At 36.5% G+C, this 20,596-nt stretch overlaps 1 protein-coding gene across 14 annotated transcripts in view; it reads left to right on the top strand.

Moving 5' to 3' along the window:
- Positions 1–20,596, top strand: part of PPIP5K1 (diphosphoinositol pentakisphosphate kinase 1) — a 106,319-nt gene that overhangs the window by 41,418 nt on the left and 44,305 nt on the right. For 6 of the 14 annotated variants that reach the window (XM_072402488.1, XM_072402485.1, XM_072402497.1 and 3 more), the window contains exons 20-27: positions 333–460; positions 2,698–2,812; positions 3,155–3,262; positions 4,753–4,869; positions 5,586–5,750; positions 11,489–11,641; positions 11,816–11,830; positions 16,485–16,572. In XM_072402488.1, the coding sequence (XP_072258589.1) occupies positions 333–460; positions 2,698–2,812; positions 3,155–3,262; positions 4,753–4,869; positions 5,586–5,750; positions 11,489–11,641; positions 11,816–11,830; positions 16,485–16,572 (889 nt within the window). The remainder of the gene's footprint in view (positions 1–332; positions 461–2,697; positions 2,813–3,154; positions 3,263–4,752; positions 4,870–5,585; positions 5,751–11,488; positions 11,642–11,815; positions 11,831–16,484; positions 16,573–20,596) is intronic. The other 8 variants (XM_072402489.1, XM_072402496.1, XM_072402498.1 and 5 more) reach the window with 2 other exon arrangements.

Genomic DNA, 20,596 nt, shown 5'->3' with positions numbered 1-20,596 from the left:
GTACTATATACCTATACTGTTCTTTCAATGTAACTCTAAAGTGTTTTTTTTTTATGTTTTTTAATTATTTAATATTAGACTTTTTCCACAGTGTAAGGAAGTCACTACTGCTGTTGACTGCCTTGGGAATGTGATGATCTCATTAAGAATTAATTTGTTAGTATTCTAAGTCCTGGTTGAGGTTTAAGAATGTAACTGCCACTGGTATATTAACAATTTTAAGCATGTTGGCAAATTTTCTTTACTCAACAATGTCCTAATCTTTCACAAAAAACATGTATTATTTTAGCATACTGTATATTTAATTATCTCCTTGGCTGATTTTCTTTCAGGAATATGGCATTAATAAAGAGGAGAAACTTGAGATTGCAGTTGGATACTGTCTCCCGCTCATTAATAAGATCCAGCTAGACCTGCAGAGAACCCATGAGGATGAATCTGTAAACAAGCTGCACCCGCTGTAAGATCCATCATAATAATGTATTACATCAGTTAGCTATAATACATTACAGTAAAAAATACATTTACTCTGATGCTCCTGATTCTATATGTATTCTGCTAAATAAATTTAATAAATGACTTTAGAGTTATTTTTATTATTACACTGTTTTTATAGAGCGCTGACATATTACGCAGCAGTTTAAAAAGTCCATAGTCATGTCATTAGCTGTCCCTCAAAATGGCTCACAATTTAATGTCCCTACCATTGTCATATGTCTTTAATACAGTCTAAGGTCAATTTTAGCGGGAATTCAATTAACCTAAATGCATGTTTTTGGAATGTGGGAGGAAACCGGAGTACCCAGAGCAAACCCACGCAAACACGGGAGAACCTGCAAACTCCATGCAGATAGTGTCCTAGCCGAGGTTTGAACCTGGGACCTAGCACTGCAAAGGCCAGAGTGCCAACCTCTGACCCTGTATTGTCATTGAGGACTTTTTTTATTAGTTATTAATGTCCTGTTCTTCTGAATTGAATTTTTTATTTGGCATTTCCTTTTAACCAGCTATGTTACTTCTTTACTATTGTGCTTTAATACAGATTTGCATATTCTAGTGCTTGTCTTTGAAACTTTGCTGTGAACACCTTTGCTGACATAACATTTAGTGTATTTAAACCCAAAATGAAATATATTGCAGACTACCAATGCTCTGTTGTGGTGACTGCACAGAAAATTAATTCCCCAATAGAGTACAATTTTGGGGCTACAGTAATTACCAGAACTGAATAGGAACAATATATCGGAGAATGTATCGGACTGCAAAAAAGGAAAACTAATGCAGTCTTATGCATTTTTCATCAAAAGTTCCTAAACATTTTTCAGTGCAATGGATGCTTCTTCTTTCTCTTCAGAAATTTCTGTATAAATGACATGTTTAAATTTTCCTAATGTTGCACAGGTTTACAGGCTTCTCTCTGTTTTGATAAGCATACCAAAAATGCTCTGATTCTGATATGACTTTGACAAGGGAAGACCCACTGACAGCTCCGCACCCCTGATTGCTCCTGCAGCCCTATCGGAACTGTAGTATGTGTTCTTGGATACAGAATCTCTATCCAAGAACACATACTACAGTTAAGCTATTCCTTATGTGTTCTTAGATAGGGAATCTGTAATGCGCCTGGGCACACAAACCACAGCCAACTCCAAGAATCCTTTCATCAAGCTTTATTGTTGGCATAAAACAAGACAAGGGTTATTCAGAAATGATCAGTCCGATAGGCGTGGTACAGAAGGGTAAAGCAGAGGCAGGTCAGGAACAATCAGAGGTCAGGGCAGGCAGCAAGCAAGAGTGGTCACAAACAATCCAAGGTCAGGGCAGGCGGAGTTCAGGCAGAATCAGGTATCAGACCGAGTTGCTTTTGGTAATGACAACAGGTTAATGAATCACACAGAGAATCAACCCAAGCACACTGTACACACAGAGGCTTATAGCGGACAATGGTGTTCAGGACAGGTTCTCCCTAAATGGCCAGAGTGCCCAATGACCTTGCGACACATGGCACCATTTGTTTGGAGGATAACTGAATCCATTGGCTGCAGGGAATTCAAACTAACTATGTCCCGCCCCGCAGCCAGGCAGCCGAGTGCCCCGCCCTCGGGGGTACAAGAGGCACGCGTGGTAGCGCGCGCACCTCTTCCCACAGCACCGCTGGGACATGCCCTACTTTGCACATCCACAGGAGTGCTGAGAACAAGACTTTCTCTGTTCACGTCCATAGGGATGTTGGGGATGCCGCCTGGCCGAACAGTAGTTCGGCTAGAATGGATCCCTCCGCCTGCAGAGAGAGACACGCTGCGAGCAGGGCAGCAGCCTCGGCCATGCTGCCTGCTGCAGTGTCGTCTTCTTCTGCGGCTGTGATCCCCAGGGACGCCGCAGGCTCGCTGGAAGGGTAAGTTCCTTACAGACTCTCGATCCAAGAACACATACTACAGTTACGCTAAGGCTGCTAGAGCTCCCCTGATTGCTCTTGCAGTTCTACACAGTCATGAAAATAACCCGAATTTTCCCCCCCGTAGACTTTAATGGTGTTCGAATTTGGCGTTCGATCACCCGAAAAATATCGGGCTATTCGATTTGATTCGAACACTGAGCTATTCGGCCAACACTAATATATATATATATATATATATATAAAATCTGCACCCTTTTAATGTGCCTTTTTAAACATTACATTTGTGTTTTGGTTTTTAGCTATTCCAGAGGAGTACTGTCTCCGGGTCGTCATGTTCGAACGCGGTTGTATTTTACCAGTGAGAGTCACGTTCACTCCTTGTTGAGCATTTTTCGCTATGGAGGACTCTTGGATGTAAGTGACATTATAAAAAATAAGGCTGCTTTAAAGTACAAGCTGTACTATAACAGGGCACAAAATATGTTATTATTATTTCATTTATTTAATATATCAGTAATCCTTCCATGCTGTATTACATCATCTTTTTCTGGTGCTCGTTTTTAAAGCAGATCGGCTTTTGATACTTTTATCCATGGCACCTTAAACATCCAGAATTTAGTTATTTACAGTTTTGCATACCTTTGATTTTTACAGTATCATACATGCACATATTATAGTAAAGCTCTGGAAAAAGTAGAATAATTCAGATCATACATAATGCATTCATATCAGCCTTTTGATTCTGTGTATTCCTAGGAATCTAAGGATCAGCAATGGAAAAGAGCGATGGATTATTTAAGTGCTGTGTCAGAGTTAAACTACATGACACAGATTGTGATTATGCTGTATGAGGATAACAATAAGGTGAGTTCATAATATAACATTAAAAAGCTGCTAATTAGAGTTTACATAGCTCTTATTTTACCAAAAAGAGATTGAATAAATCCTAACTCTGGGCATAACCCCCCTCCCCACAAGCCACCCCAGCACCCATGAAAATACATTTGCATATATAACTTTTTTTTATACATGTCGTCAACCAGGTCCAGCAATGTCATAGGTCCCTATTATCCTCAGGCAGTGAGCTCCATGCTTGTGGAATTAAATCCAGGATAATATGGTAATGTTCAATCAAGCATCAGTACAATTTACTCAATTACCCAGGAGACTATATGGAATGGGATTTGGAAGATGTTTAACATCGAATACATTTATTTTTTCAACCCTCTTAACTATTGAACTGTATTTTTTCACAGCTAGGACTAATATTTAAAGCAGAAACTAAACTGAAAATAAAAATTTAAAAAAATAAATTACACTTACCTTTATTCCTGCAGATTCCTCGATGGCGCTTGACCTTCCCTTTATCGGGTCCAGCGTTGTCATAGAATTCCTCTTCGTCCCAACACTGAGGTGGGGTGACGTAGCCCGCAGTAAATGGGGGGAAAAAAAAGAGAGCTGATCTCACTGCACATTCATCCCTTAGTAGAAAAAATGTCCCTTCTGCGCATTCTGCCCGGGATTAAGGTATGCGCAGAAGGAGCACTGAGAGCCTCCTGGGATGCATGACGTAGGTATCCCAGGAGGCTCTGCACTCCTATTTAGTCTTGATTGCAGCAGGGATCAAGACTTTTTTTTTTTTTTAAATGGGTGTTGAATTTAAAAAAATCATTTACATTTTTGCTTAGCATATAAGGGTTGTCTACCCTTTTATGTAAAGTGAAAATGTTGAGTTTAGGTCCGTTTTAATTGCAAATGCCATTGCTAATTTCATGCATGTAGAGGTGAGTTAGCAAAAGTAACCTACATATGCAGTTTAAAGATTTAACATGTCTTTCCTTCACTCAAAACATGACTATAATTAGGATAAAAGGGTATAGTACCTATTCCACAATTTGAGAAGTAAGGTCAGTAGTTTTCCATATCCCTCACTAATATTACACAACAAAACAAAAACAGGGATGTGCTGGCAATGAATAAAATTTTTTTGTAGAAGTCTTTATTCCAAACAATTATTTCAAATAAAATTCTGAACATTACACAAATCACATGATTAAAATCATCTTATACAACAAAGATTTTTGAAATAGTTACAAAGGTTTTATATAAAATTGCATGATTAAAGAACAGGGTTTTAAGACACAAATGACAGATTTTTGCTACAAATTTACGTAATCATTGGCACAGTAACAAGTGTATTGCACTATCTTTACCAGCAGCTATCTTTCATTACTGATTTAGCAGTCTGGAATCATAGCCAACTAATATTTGCCTTTGTTCATATTTTTTTTTACTATAATCACTCTCCGATATGTTAAGTGTACAGTTATTTTGCTTGTACTTCTGCATTACAGGACCCATCTTCAGAAGAGCGATTTCATGTAGAGCTTCATTTCAGTCCAGGAGTCAAAGGTTGTGAAGAAGATGAAAAAGCCCCCATGGGATTTGGATTTCGACCAGCTTCAGCTGAGGTAGACAAATAGATAATTCTCTTAATAGTTTATAGTGTAATGTAGCATTCTGGAAAAGCATTGAGTTTCTATATTTTAGTACGGTATTGTTTTAACTAAACCTGGTCATTTGCAGTTGCCCAAGCAGCATTTATTATAGCTGTTATATATAAATGTATAGTGTGTGTGTGTATATGTATGTATATATATATATATATATATATATATATATATATATATATATATACCCCAACACTTTAGCAGCATAACTTGCTGCCTTTACTAGCCTGCCTTTTTCAGTTCATTTTTCCACCAACTCCTTCCCAGGTAAACCATTCAGATAGTTGTGGCCCTTCACATTGTCTAAAAGAAACCACGATTGATAAACCTTCCTCCATTGCTTTTATGGTCCAGTTATGATACTCATTTACCCATTGTAGTCCCTTCCGGTGGTAGACAGGGGTCAGCATAGTCATAAAAAACAATTTGAGGCTATGCTATTATGTATGCAGGAAGCTGCAATGCATAATGTGTTCCAACACCTTTCATTCTTGTGTAGGAATAGACCATTGAAGCTGGGAAGCTAGCCTTACTTCACTACCACCCATATTAGTCAGCCTTGGTCACCAATGACCCCGTCATTATTTATCTTTCCTTTGACTATTTTTAGCTGGTACAAACCATATTGACACAATGCAGTTATCTTACTCTTGTCTTTTTCACCTTGATAATAATAGAGTGAAGATAAAAAGACAGACCAAGGTAGTCTGGAAGACTTGTCTAAAGTGAAAGGCACAGATGATGTTGATAGATCTATACTGATGTCACCACTTCCGTCAGAAATAGTCGGCAGCCATAGGAAATCTCCCCTAACTCGTGCGAGGAAGACTGGATCAATGGAGGTAAAATACTTAGGAGGTCTTTACTAGGTTTTATATTGCTGCTGAATTCATTCTGAAGTGTTTATTTGTTCATATGTAAAATATATTATCTTTGCTTTACCTAGAAGCTAGACTCGCAAACAAAATGTAACTTAAATAAAAACAAAATCCTTTTAATTGATGTATCTCATAATGGTACAAATATAAGATATGAACAAGCTTCATGTACAAAAAAATGCTAAGCATGTACAGTTAGCTAAAGTTTTGATGAGTGTGCATTATTGCTTGGAAATGATCTTTTAATTTTGCTAAAACTTGTATCTACACTTAGTTTTATTTGAGAATTTGTGATGTTCCGAAATACCAACTGTTTTTCTTTTCATTGCTTCCTTGACAAGAGCAACAGTTTTTAAATAACTTTTGACTTTTTAGACATTGCTTGGTGTATTTTGAGTAGCATTTTGGTCCTTACACGGAGTCAAAAGGGGCAAAAGTGAATTTTAATGCAAGCCTTGCTGGTCATAACATTTTAAACGCTTTGCTCGAGAATACATAATTCAGTTTAAATATGTCACTTACAAATATAGGCAAAGCTCAGCTAAATGGAGCGTTGTGTCCTCTACACTCCTAGTTTCTATAGGATTTTAAACAGTTAATAGTGTGGCCTTTACTTGAAGAATTTATGGACCTTTTTAGAGGAATGTTAAATTCATTTCAGAGCAGCTGCATATTGTCATGTAATAGTAAGTCCTTAAGGGACACATACTAAATATAGCCCAGTAAATCTACTTCTTCAGGAAATTTGTGTTCACAATTTGACACAGTTTTCTGACCTCTTGATGTACAATGCTGCAAGAATCACTTGCTACAAATAGACATTCATAAGCATTTTTGTTGGTTAATAAAATTGCCCCTTTTCAACCCTTGTTTTATGTCCCTGGCCATATTTAGAAAGTAATAATTGTGACTTTCCCCAAACTTTTACTGGTGGTGAATCAATAATTTAATACACCTAAAATGAATGTTATGATGTTACCTGCTTTAAAAATATTCCCATATAGAGTAGAATAGTACTCTATATACTCCATATAGAGTAGCTCGGTAGAATGGGGCTTGGTACTTTTCATGGCTTTTAAGAGAGCACGAAAATAGGTACGCGAACTAAGAGTAATATTCCATACAGTTTGATTTTTTTTATTTTTAATTATAATATACCAAAGATACATAGTAGACATTAAGAAATCAAAATAAAGGTTACTAAATGTTCTTTGTACTCTTTTATCATTTTTTTCTTCCATCTTTAGTTGTAAAATCTTTTCTTCTGATTCCCCAACACACACCATTTTTTTACATTTTGATCCCTTATTGTATGCTGCAAAAATGTTTATGGAACGTGAGCTCTTACAAGTTTGACCCTTTTCAATTATGGATTAGCTCTGCCACCATTTTAGTCCCCCCCTGAATTTAGTGCTGTTGATCACTAGTCTGACCACTAGATACAAGAGCCAAAGTAGCGTTATCTCAGACCACCTATCTTCCACTTAAAAAATGTAACTAAAATCAAGTATTAAGCTTCATATTAAGCTTACTTTCATCATTTTGTTTCCACTTTAAAAGAATCTGTACTCTATCACAGTGTTCTCCCCTCTCTTCTGGTTTTTAAAACTGCTATCCCAGCATCTCCACTCCTTAATTTTCTACAATATTTTTATATCATCCACGCAGAAGTAAATGGAAATAATATAGAGTGTCCCAGGGCTGTTGAAATCGCATCCAAGCTGGCAGCAACCAGTAGGAGTCTGGGGGTTTTTAAAACAAGGGAGACTTTTACGTAACATGCATAAAATACAGTAAGCCCTATAGGAAGATTTTAGTTAAAATTAATGTTCTGTTGACAGGTCTCTCTAAATACGGAATCCAAACACAAAATGTTAAATTAAAAGCTTATTCACCATTTTGTTTGGTATGCTACCTACAGTGGTTTCAGAAAGTATTAAGACCCCCTTCACTTCAATTTGGGTTTATTTGCAGCCTGATGCAACAGTCATTTAAATTATTTTTTTCTCAATCTACAGTTAGTGCCCCATAATGACACTTTAAAAAAAGAAAAATGGAAATATCACATTTCCATAAGTATTCGGACCAACACTTGCAACAACACTTGAAATTTAGCCCAGATGCTTCTCATTTCTCTTGGTAGCTGAGATGTTTTGGCATTTTGATTGGAGTTATCTCCTGGTATATTTAATTGGTTGGACATGATTTGAAAAGGTTCACACTTCTCTTTAGAAGGCCTCAAAGCTGGCAATACATATCAGAGCAAAAGCCAACCCATGAGGTCAAAGAAATTACCCCCAGATCAGATACAGGACTGTTATATAGGACAGATCTGGGGAAAGCTGCAAAAAACTTTGCTGCGCTGAAGGCTCCCAAGGGTGGCCTCCATAATTTTAAAATGGAAGATGTTTGACTCAAGCAGGACTCTTCCAAGTAATTGCTCGGCCAAGCTGAGCAATCTAGTGAGAAGGCCCTTGGTGAGAGATGTGACCAAGATCCTGTTGGTCACTCTGACTGAGCTCCAGAGATCCTGTGTGGAGATGAGGCTACAAGGGCAACCATAACTGCAGCCCCCCACCGATCCCGGCTATATGACAGAGTGGCTAGACATATGTCAGAGCACAAGGTACATTAAAGTCCTCTTGTAGTTTGCAAAAAGAATGTTTTGCCTCAATTTTAAATAATATGTCTGAAAGAAACCAGACAACATTCATCACCTGCCCAGTACCATCCCAACAGTGAAGCATGGTGGTGGCAGCATTATGTTTTGGGGGTGTTTTTCAGCAGCAGGGACTGGGAGCCAGGTCAGGGTTGAGGGATTGCTGAATGGAGCAAAATACAGAGATGTCCTTAATGAAAACCTGTCCAACTGTGCTCACAAGGTGCACCTTCTAATATGGCATTGACCCAAAGCAAACTGCGAAGACAAACACCGGAGTTCCTTAGGGACAACTCTGTGGATGTCCTAGAGTGATCCAGCCAGAACCCTGGCTAAGAATCCTATTGAACATCTCTGGAGAAACCCTCAGAAGGTTGTCCACTGACGGTCCCCATCCAACCTGACTAAGCTTGAGAAGATTTGCAAAGAAGAATGGCAGAAAATCCCCCAAACCAGATGTGCGCAAAGCTTGATCCATCAGTGGTTATAGCTGCCCCTGTGAAGGTCTGTGTTCTGTTTACCAAGAATATTTCTTCAGCCCTTTTTATTATAAAGCCTTTGAAAAGATATGTTAACCTAAAATTCCTAATTAATTTCCCTTTTGTTTACTTAATAGGTCTCATTTTCTTTGAACAAATACATTGTGCTTTAGTATTTCATTTTATGTATGTCCAGGACATACTATTAGCACATTTTATGTGTCCCTGACTCCTGTTCAATATTCATTTCTTTCATTTACATTAGTGTAGTAGATTTATACAGCAAGCTTTATCGATTGACCATGCTATTACACAGCTATGTTTCCTGAAGGTTCTATCACCACTGTACATGAAATGTAAAAATTTTTGTTGAGTCAGTAAGTATATTGCAGAACAAACAGAATGTATTTCTGCACCAGTATAATTAATAATACATGTGTAATTACTAGAGCCAGAGACAGATAAAATTGCTATTTTAATTCTGCATACTGTATGCCGAATATGCATTTACTTGCTGAAGCAGAATTAAAAGGCTTCTGTGACACTTAAAAAACATTTTTTCAAAAACTGCATTTTAGTTTGGATTTTTTTCTCAGCACTCAGTCACAGTTGAGAAGCCAGCAAACTTAAATGTGTTTGTCTTGTGTTTAAACGTTCTATTAATAGTAATAAACTTCCTTCTAGACATTTAACCAAACACATGATCAGGTGCTATGTCATTTTTTGAACAAAAATACAGTGATTAAGAAAGGTCAGCTCCATCCCGCCAAAGCAGCTCCTAGAAATTTTTAATAAATGTTGCAGCATTTATTATGTTTCGATTCATTGTGAAACCTTGCTGAATAATGATTCATGTTAATACATACCAAAGAAAGTGAAACAAACTTAAGCTAACTTTGATCATATTAGAGATGTTATGATAAATGTTTAACACCATATATAACAATATATGAAATGTCTGTGCTTGCCTCTTGTCATAAACAAATCTCTCCAATGTCACGCTCAGAAGACAGTGACACAGCAGCTGGTAATCCGAACACCACAATATTTAAAGATCCTTCTGCTCTGGATTTTACAAGAAACATGAATTACAACGACCAGGTTCCTTTTTGTCTGATGTACTCATGCAGTATTACAAGCATTGTGTCATCACAGAAGAGCTAACATGCTATGAAAGGAAGGAGGGAGGAAGTGGTGCTAGTTCTGGAAACGTGAGGAGTAAACATTGCTCAGTGCAAACTTAGCCTCCATTTTTTTTGCATATCGGCTTCCCTACCAACTCATGTTCCTCACAATCTAAACTGAATTAAAGCGTAACTTTTGGGAAAAAAATTAGAAAAAGAATATCACTTACGTATACTTGTGAAAAGCTCTCGATTCATCTACAAACCAACCCAGCAAGTCCTGCGCTGTCTTGGCTTCTCTCCTCTTTCCGGGGCTCACCGTTCCATCCAGCTCCACCATCTTCATTCTTCCTTGCTATTCCTAATCTCGCATTGCAGAAAGACGAGATCAAGTGGCATGTCTTCCTTTCCATTTTTTTTACATTGGAAGAAATCCCCTTGATGATGCATTACCGAAATTAGGCATGCTCTGAAGAAGTAGCCCACAGCCTCCTGAAAGGCGTGGGGACATCCCCAAAAAAGATTTAAAACTTTTTTTTAAAAGACAATGTTTTTTTTTTCATTAGCCATTCTTTTACATAATTTTAAAAATGTGATTATGGTTCCACTTTAACAACTGTTTTCTGCTATGCATTGAAATTATTATGGTTGTAGAGTGCCAGGGAGATGCATTTCAGTAAAGTATATCATATTATATTAAAAACCTATTAGGATAAGTGTAGTTGAGAAATGCCAAGAAAAGAATAATTAAAATACTGATTCTGTTTGAGATGTAGACCTGGTGGTTCTATTTTTATGGTAAAATGAATGTGAGTTATGGGCTTTTTTATTTGGTGATTGTTCACATTATTTTCTGATGAATTGCTGGGCAGACCAGTATACAGGGCAACTAAAGTGTTCTAAAATGATAGGTCAATTCTTCTACCATTTATTGGTTATATTTAGGAAATATTTTGTTAAAATATCTAATACATAATAAAATGTTCTCATGATTTATTTATTAAACTTAAATGAAAGCCCTTGCAAACACCCATCACTATCAACTGTTACTGGTAGAAGAATATTATGATCTGCAGCCATTGTAGTTGTCTTAATGAGTGAAATGTGGGTAATATTTGTCATGTGTGCCTTAGTTCGGTGTTTCCCCAGCAATGGTCAGTTGTGCATCATCATGGCTTTCTTCCCTGTCAAAGTAACACCTGTAATCCTGCTATTGAGAGTAGGATGCATTTGCCATGTATCTACACTGTGATGGAAGAAACGTGGTCTTTCAACTTTGCTGTTCTCCAATTACAGTGATGGAATGCTGATTCAATGTTACATGTACCACATTTTGGGGAACACTGTCCTAGTTGGTGGATTTGGTGTTTTGACCCTACAGTAGTGCTTTACAATAGCAGTAATAGGCTGAAACCTTCCTGTCCACGGATTTGATTTCAGGTGATGAATACCAATAACACAGGGAGTTTGGAATTCAAGTCAAATAAAGGGCGTCGAAGGAGAAGATCGGGAGAACCCCATCACTCCCTATGTTCTGCCATCACTCTGCAGTCCAGAGCCATGTCCATCTCTAACCTGGCATCATGGCGACAGGTTTCTTTTTTCTTTGCTTTTACAGCTAGTTGTTCATTAGCCACCCAGCTCCTGCTACCTTCACTCCTGAATTTTCCTCTTTTTTCTTGTTGCTTGAGTATCTCCAGTGCCTGTATTGTGTGAGCAGAATACAAACGTATGATATGTGATTACTGATTTCGTTTCCCTTTATAGGTAAACAACTATTTGGTAGGTTTGTAACTATTTCTTTTGCCATAGTATAGTTACATATGTAGTCATTTTTTCATAGTTGTCATAATGAATATTCTAAGCCCTAATTTAATACAAAAATGTTTTTTATTAGGTGTTTTAAAACTTCTACAGCTTGATGATGCTTATTGGCTTTAGTAATGATTTTTTAGTCGCTTTATTTGCTTTCATGTTAACATAAAGCAACGTGTTCTGCTTCAAAAGCTTTAAAAATGTATGATGTCATATTGGTGCACCTATTTTTCCCTAAATAGAACAAGCTTTATATAAAGCTAAATGATCTACAGAGCTGACAAAGGAATGTCCCTTCCTGTTCACAAATGCTTATGAAAGCACAAAAATAGATGTTTAGCCAATTTCAATATTATCGTTTTTATTCCCTCACTAATGCTTTTCTTTCCTGTGATAGAACAAAGAGTGGGTCTGATGTAATAAAGCTCTCCAAGACTAGAAGATAGACTATTATGAAAGAACCTGGGTGCTCCAGTAAACATGGAATGGATTTGTAAGTCCCTGGTTCATCAACTCAGCAGACACCTGTCCTCCATACTAGCACTGCATTCTTCACCTATAGCAAGCTGAGCCTGCTCAGCCTCGGAAGACTTGTTACCTTTCACAGCACACGGTTGCCCCCAGGACTTAGTGCCCAAGGTTTGGTGTCCGGGGATGAGCTGGCAAAGGACAAGGAGCTCACAGATAAAGCAATACCAATATTCCAACAGAGACAAGTCCAGAACACAGAGCAAGAGGTCATACACTGATAATTCATCCACCAGACGAAGTACCCAAGGGCAAAACACAAGCAGAGTTGGGGTCACAGACAAAAGGTCTCAGGCAGTATAAACTCATAGGGTCTGAAACAAGCAAGGTCAGCAACAGTAAATCAGACAAACTCTCCAGCACAGATTAGCCCAGCTAAACTCTACAACAGGCACAGATTACTGGAAGAAGAGAGGCTATAATGCCCCAGCAGCCAATGGCAGCACAGGAGCACTAATGGGCTCCTGAAATTTCCTTTAGCTGTGCACAGTCTCAGAGTGTGTTCTGAGGATCCCAAGAAAGTATGTTTCAGGCTGTATGGCTAAAGGGAAGTAGAAGATGCTGCTATTTCCTTGCTGATGCAAATGACCCTGCTGGAAAGAATAAATAGGGAGAGATACTGTGGTGGTGCACAGCACGGGATTGCGAGCCCCATAAGAATCTCCTAACACTATTTAATAAAGTCCACAATTTAAAACAATTGCCAGCTAATGGCAAATGTTTTTTTACTTCTCTTCCAGGATTGCTGAATAACCAAGGTTCTCCCATGATAGTCTATCTTCTCAAATTTTGGAAAACTCTTAATATATTGAGGCCAGTATAGGTAAATATTTATTAGTACATAAATATGTCATGCCATTCAATAACTTTGATACTTTTTTTCCACACTAACCCACAGAACACTTTTTTTTTGTCAGTCGTCATTGGCAGTCCCTATTTTACCCAGTACAGGTTTCCCTGAAAAGGAATTTCCATTACACATAGAATTAATATACATAATGATGGCCTCTACTGAATGTCCTTCCAAGACTATGGTGTGCAATTCTAGATATAATCTGCAGCATCTCATCTCTGACAAATTCTAGCAGACATGTTGTTTTTTTCTGCAGACCCGTGTGACATCATATATTTGCCTATTAATAACACATGTAGCAATAGCATGCAGTAAGCCATAGTAATAAATGCATTTTAACAGATTAGAGTGTGCAGACTAATAAAACTTTCAAATCTGTGTTATATGTCATAAAATGCATCTATGTTTAATATTCTTTGCTGCAAGTTCCACAACTGCCTTACTTAGAATATTGGCAACTATATTGTTCATATCTAGTTTCTATGGTTTTTGTATTGATTACAAGATAATTGCTGATTGAAGGATATTTGTAATTCTGTGCTGTATGCTTTCTGTTTAAAAACAAAAAAAAAGGTGATGCTGACTCCATGCTTCTGCTACCCAGAAAAAGGTTCTTTGCTTCTGTGTTAGTTAATGGCCCTTGCTATCAATTTCCTTTGAATAATTTGGAAATCATTGAAAATCATTGAAATGTGCAACCTGCCATTTCTGAACTCCCATTTTATTAGGCTGATTTCCTGGCTGTTGATATCATGGCATGAACAAGTTTAGGATTAGGGATTCTTTTCTGACTATTAAAACATGCATGGTCTGTGTCAGACACAGCCAGGCAATTATCATATACAAATTTAGATCTTTAGAAAAACAACCTGACTTTGGTTGTGTACACAGGTTAAATTTTTGTAGTTGGAAATTGTTTCCTATGACAAAAGACCGAAAGATGAATGAATGAGCAATGTATGTAGCGCGTCGTTCTATGAAGAGGGGAGAACGAGCGGCACCCCACTGCACTTCCTCCCCTTCAGTTCCATTGTGGTTGTTCCTCTTCTGTTGTTCATGGATCTGCCAGGATGGATCATGTTGTTGGACAAATACCACTGCACATCTAGCATCAAGGGAAGCAATGTACCATAAAATGAAGTGATTTTAGTTTTGCTGTTAAAGGAAAAAACGTAATTAGCTCTAAATAAATAACTATACTCTTTACCTTTACCTTGTTTTTATCAATCTGAATGTGTGACTAATTATGTTTCACCTATAAAGGAAATATAAAATAACTAAAATTAAGAAACGTAGATTTATATATCTAAACATTTTTAAGATGCTATGGGAATAAAAGTGAACATGACGCATATAGTGTAATCTAAAGTAACTATTAAAATTCCAATTAGTGTATTTTGTGCTGATTGTGATGAACTTTTAGACAGCATGGAGCATCTGTGAAAGTTATGTAATGTTTACCATGCAATGCATTAAGGCAACCCATTCAAATGCATATTCTACCAACGCATCAGAACAAACAAAAAATCAGGTGTGCACAAATTTTTTCAATGCAGGATAGTTGTAGTGCACTGCAGTGGATCTGCGTTGGTTATTGATTTGGGGGTGCCACCTAGAACAAATGACACAGCAATGTACATAACAGAGTGAATATTAGCACAATGTATATACCAGGTGTAAATTGGCCCATAGAGAACCCATTATTTACTAATAATTAAGAAATTTTTGGAACATCTGGACTTCATTCGCCTACTTCATTCAATGCCTTGAGGTTCATATTTTTTACTAACACATTCTTTGCAAATATATTTTTATGTATAATTTGTGTTGTATAAGACCAGCTGACAAAGCAATGTTTATGAAAATGCATCACAAAGGTATACCTACTCCCCCTTTTATTTCCTGTAACAGAGGCAAGATTGTGTAAGTAAATTAGTGGCTAAAATATGTGTCAAGAGTTTAGCACCTGGAATAAAAATGTGTAAAGGGATACAAAATAAGAATATGGTGATAGGGGGGTTTGGTCATTTTGCCAGTAGTATTAAACCTATATAAAAAAATCGATGCTCATTTTAAAGTATGCAAATTAAATGTGTGCGCCAATAGCATATAACTTATTTGATAGGTATCATTGTTTAGTTTGTGTTTATTCTTGATATTTTAGAAGGTTTTTCCCACCTACTCTTCGCAAGACGTTTAAATAAGTTTTGGCTCCCTGGGTGTTATATTTCTAAAGCCATACTTTACTGCACACATACTTCTAAAGTCGTACTTTACTGCACACATATTGCTATCTACACCTGTGTACTAATTCATCAGTGAAGCAATGAATAGGGTAACGCTAAACAACCTCAGGTCACTATTTGCCTATTCGAATGACCCCAGTCTTAATGGTTGCTAAAGTTCTTTAAAAAGCATGCAAATATGTATACAGGCCCCTATCTGCTGTTTTGCACTGTTTAGTGTAAAATAAGGGTTTCATTTCAACTATGTTAAGCACCTTGAATGTTGATGGTAATGCTGATGTTAATCAACGGTCTCAGACAGCTTAGAAACATATTCCTTTTGGCAAACATGTGCATGTATTCCTAATATATAGAGCATTGTTTCTTGACCTTTTTAACATAGGGGAACACTTGAATAACTTTTAGGTTTCTTGGGGAACCCCTGCTATAATTACTCTATCCATAGCTCACAGTGCATAAGTGTGGTGGTCAATGTGACAAATGCCTCTTGCTTTGCTAGTAGTGGGAATATTGTCAAAAAGATTGTTTGGGTTGCTCAGTTTATGGACACCAATTGCTCATTGATTTAGGAACTCCTAGCAACCTCTGGAGGAACCCTATGGTTCCACGGAACGCTGGTTTAGAAACTCTGGTATTGAGCAACAATGTGACCGTGGTAGACTGCCGAAGATAGAAAGACAGGATTAAAATGATTTTGCCTTTGAATACAGGACAGTTCATGCTTAGCCTAAAACTATCACTGCTTTATTGAATACCTGTCCTTTACTCTCTTTACCTGCTTCTTCCTTGCTTCTTGAAACCAAGGCTTATTGTTATTTTTTTTTGCCCCTGTACACATTTGGACCCCGTGTCTGCTGTGATTATAATTGGTCTTTTCTATTTTTTGTACAAACCATTGTGATTTTTAATGGCTGACATTAAATTAGAATAATTAGATGATTGGATAGCAATGTTTGATGAAATAAAAAGTGATAACAACTTTCTCTTTCTCCAGGTACTCTCAGAAACCTCGAAGTCAGGAGGCTACCGTCTCTTCACTTCCTATCCCAGGCAATCATCAGAAATTAAACAAAGTGGTCTAGGTATGTTGGGATTCTTTCTCTACTATGTCATTTCGGGTGTCACAAGTAGGTATATTTCTCAATCTTTAAATGTTAATCAGATGGTAGCAATAAAGTCAACGTAATTTTTTTGCAAATACATTTTTCAGCTTCCTCATGTTGAGTCATTCATAAATAATAAAACAGTTCCTGGTTATGAAAGCTGATTTTCGGCTATTGGTGTAATAATTAACAGTTATTTCTGTAGACTGCATCAGTGATACAAATCATTTTCAATGGCTGCTTACCTTTAAAGATTCCAGGATGCATTTCTTACTCCTTTCCTCTCTTTGGCAGCCATGAATTGCTTAGTAATAAACATCAGGGGAAGCTGTCATATGGCAGGGGCTCCTGTGTAGAATGATACCTGCTGAGTCTTCAAGTGTCATTGAGTAACTACAATGTAACTATGTCTGGTTTACATAGTTGCATGATGCAGTGGGCAAGGATTCCATGCATCCTTGCCCAATAATTAATTGTCTTGAAATTCTTAACAGTGGAATGTTATTTAAAAATACAATGCAGTAAGAATTAATAACAGATTAGGCATTTTCCTAAATATGGTTAAATTATGTCCTTGCAATTTATATTTACAGTACTTTAAATTGAATATTTTGAATTTTATTAATGTGTGTTTGCACTTCTATATTCAAGTTACAATTTGTAACTGAAGAAAATCAACAATTTGAACAAAAATATTCTGCAAGGTCAAGTGGTGAGAACTGTGATTAATGCTGAAACAATAACAAGTCTGAAAATTGAGATTTTTAACAAGCATTACTTATATCTAATGATTTGGTAAAGTAGACGCATTAGATCAAAGGTTTATGATAATAATGGCGTAAAGTCTATATTGCTTTTCCAACTGATAACTGGGATGATTCATTGCATTCCTGGAGCGTGGCTTTATGGTAAGTTTTTTTTACTGGTTGGCTCAAACTAGGAAGTATCAATTTTGCCTCCTAAGCTAAAGAGCAGTAAATAAAATAAATGTAAAATCCATTTAAAACTATCAGAGCAAAACTAAACTTCACTGTTAACTTTTGTCATACTATTTAGTTATGCAGAGCATTTTTGTACATTATGGCATATTTATCTGTCGGTGTGCCCTCATCTAATGGTGAAAGATCAGCAATCAGATTCATCTGCAATGTTGATCTGCTGGGGCCACTGGATAGATGTATAAGTGCATCAGTTACATTTCCCCAGCACTCTTGGCATACTGATAATCAGTTGGGATGTACACTGAATTCTTTAAGACAAGTTACCAGGAGCATTATAAGTTGTAAGGTATAGGTAAAAAGTGTAACATTATTTTTACAGCTGCATCCCATCTGATCGGATGCAGTTGTTCTAGTGTTCTCCTCTCCTCATAGATCTGCTCAATCAGAAGTTGTTGTCTTCTCCCTTGAATTTACTAGGGAACCCTTAAATACCAAAACATTCACTTGTCTTAGCTATCTATGCCTATGTCAAACCTTGACTGTAAAGCTTTATATACCTGTTTTTTTTTTTTACTGCATCTCTGTGATCAGTTGAAAAATACAGATGTTTTAAATAAAGGTAAAACAATTAAATTTATATATATGAAATAAAAGTTTCCATGTGGAGTTGTAGGGAAAAGCAGAGCTCTAGCTATACACATTGTACTGCTTGTTCTCCTTTCTGTTTTTACTAACAAAACTCTGTTTTGTACTCTGGGGTCTGCAATGGCTGCTCACTAAAAATGAAAACACATCTTCAGTTATGTCTCCACTTTGTATTTGTACACTTAAAAAATGTCATGGTTTAGACAAATAGCCACTGTGATCACAATATTAAATAGCACCTACTAGTGTCATTTACACTTTATGTTAATCAGTAGGGTACGTCTCAGCATTATCAATATACATATAGAAACATATGTATTATTTTTTTCTGTATAAATATTTTGTGAGTACCAAATTCTTAAGAAAAAAACAAAGCACTTAAATATCTCCAGCACTCAGCTGTACTCTTCGCATGCTGAGAATCTGCAGGAATGTATCCTGTATTCTTAAGGAAAAGTTACTAGGAGCATTATAAAAGTTATAAGTAACAAATGTAACATTTTTAAAATTTTTACAGCTGCATCCCTTCTGATCATATGCAGTTGTTCCAATGTTCTCCTATACTATCTTTACAATAGGCAGCAATGCAAATTTTAAAACATTTGGAAGCAAATGACTTCAAAGAAATCCATTCCATGTTTTCTGGATCACCCAGCTTGACTAATGAAAGTGTATCCTATTCAGCCCTTGAGAGTGTTAAAAAATCAAGCCCATTATCACAACATGCCACTTCCAAAATCAACTGCGACAGGAATATTTTGAAGGCTACCTCTGTATATGCCATGAGCAATTATATCTGTCTCCATTGGCATATGTAAATTAAAGCTTTACACAGAAAAGTTTTTTTAAGTAATAAAATAAGTAAACACATATTTTTTACTTTATAGTCTGGTTTACATGAATATCCTAATGTCATTTTTTAGACTATAGTCCCTCCCTAATTGGGATGATCAAGTGATTTTTACAAGTAAAAATAAATTTTAACATTAGTCTAATTTTCACCATAGGGAGAGAAATTATCCATTTTTTTCCCTGTTAAGTTATAGAATGTTCTTCCATAACATAAATCATAGTTATGTCCTACCTGTTTGTTATTTAACAGTTGAGGAAACAAATTATCCTAACAGTCCTATGTAATTATAATCACACCGCATCCCTTAAAAAACAGTGAAAATTGTATTTTGTTCAGCTTCTCTTTATTCACTGTGCATTATGGCAAAGTATTCACAGCACATATTTCTCATTTTGCTCACTACTCTTTATGTGCCAGGTAATAGTCACATAATTACGAACGGGGTCTTCACCATTTTTATGTGTTTTCTTCATCACTAAATCCTTGCTCCTAGTTGTATTGTTTGTGATGATGTTGTTGTAGGTGTGGCATGTCATTGGTAGTTTTGTGTAGTTTTTCCGTTTTTCTCAGAATACATTTGTTTTTATTTCACTTTGCATGTATGTATGATACATCAGATTCTGCAGGCTTTCCACACTTTGTGCTTGGTGATTTGATAAAGCATGATGGTATCACACATTATACAGCATAAAGGGATCTGTAGGGGGATATTGTTTCTGTCTTTGTATTCACTGTTTTTTTTATTATTATTATTATTATGCCAGAAAACTTTTTTTATATTCTGAATGGCCACTTTTCTGATTTTGTCTTTGTAGGGATCTATGCCATTGTTTTACTTAGTTTTTCTTCTCTTTGGACTTCATCTTTATTTTCCATCATTATCCTGCTACTTTTATAAGATTCTGTAACCATTGTTTGTTTGTATGTTCTGTTATTGTGGTCCATTTTTTGTCTCATCGTAATTGTGTGCTTCTTTGCACATACATCTAACGTTTCTTCATAAGTGCACATCTGAAACATGAGCTTTTATTGTTTCAAAAAATGTTAGCTGCTTCATACAATAGATGGTCCATAATAAAAATGATTGGAATGCAATATTAGGGGTTCTCAGAGCTTCTCAGGTCAATGAACCGCTGAATGATATATTTCCTAATGTAACAGAAAAAAGTAGATTCATTATTGATTCCTATTCTCCTCTCTGAAACTGATGAATGGTCTTTTATATTGTGATGCTCATGACTGATGCATCATACATTATCTGACTCGTATACAAATTCTTGCGCTATCACAACTAGTCATTGGATAGGTCACACTTTTTCTTTCCCCAAACATGAGCAGGGAATAGCTATAGGGTCATAGAGACCAGACTCCAGCATCAAATGGGCAATCAAAGGAAACTTTTATTTGTACTAAATGTAATTGCTGGGCATCATGTCTTTTCTTCTCTTAATAATGCTTTAAAAAGTTTGGGGTTCATTTTAATAGAACGGGGTATGGCTTCATTAGTTGATCCCCATACTCTTATGAAAGCTTGTGATTTGCATGCATATATTTTAAATTGAAT

Source organism: Pyxicephalus adspersus, chromosome 2 (assembly GCF_032062135.1).
Source record: "Pyxicephalus adspersus chromosome 2, UCB_Pads_2.0, whole genome shotgun sequence".
Classification (NCBI taxonomy): domain Eukaryota; kingdom Metazoa; phylum Chordata; class Amphibia; order Anura; family Pyxicephalidae; genus Pyxicephalus; species Pyxicephalus adspersus.
This window is presented reverse-complemented; position numbering and strand designations above follow the sequence as displayed.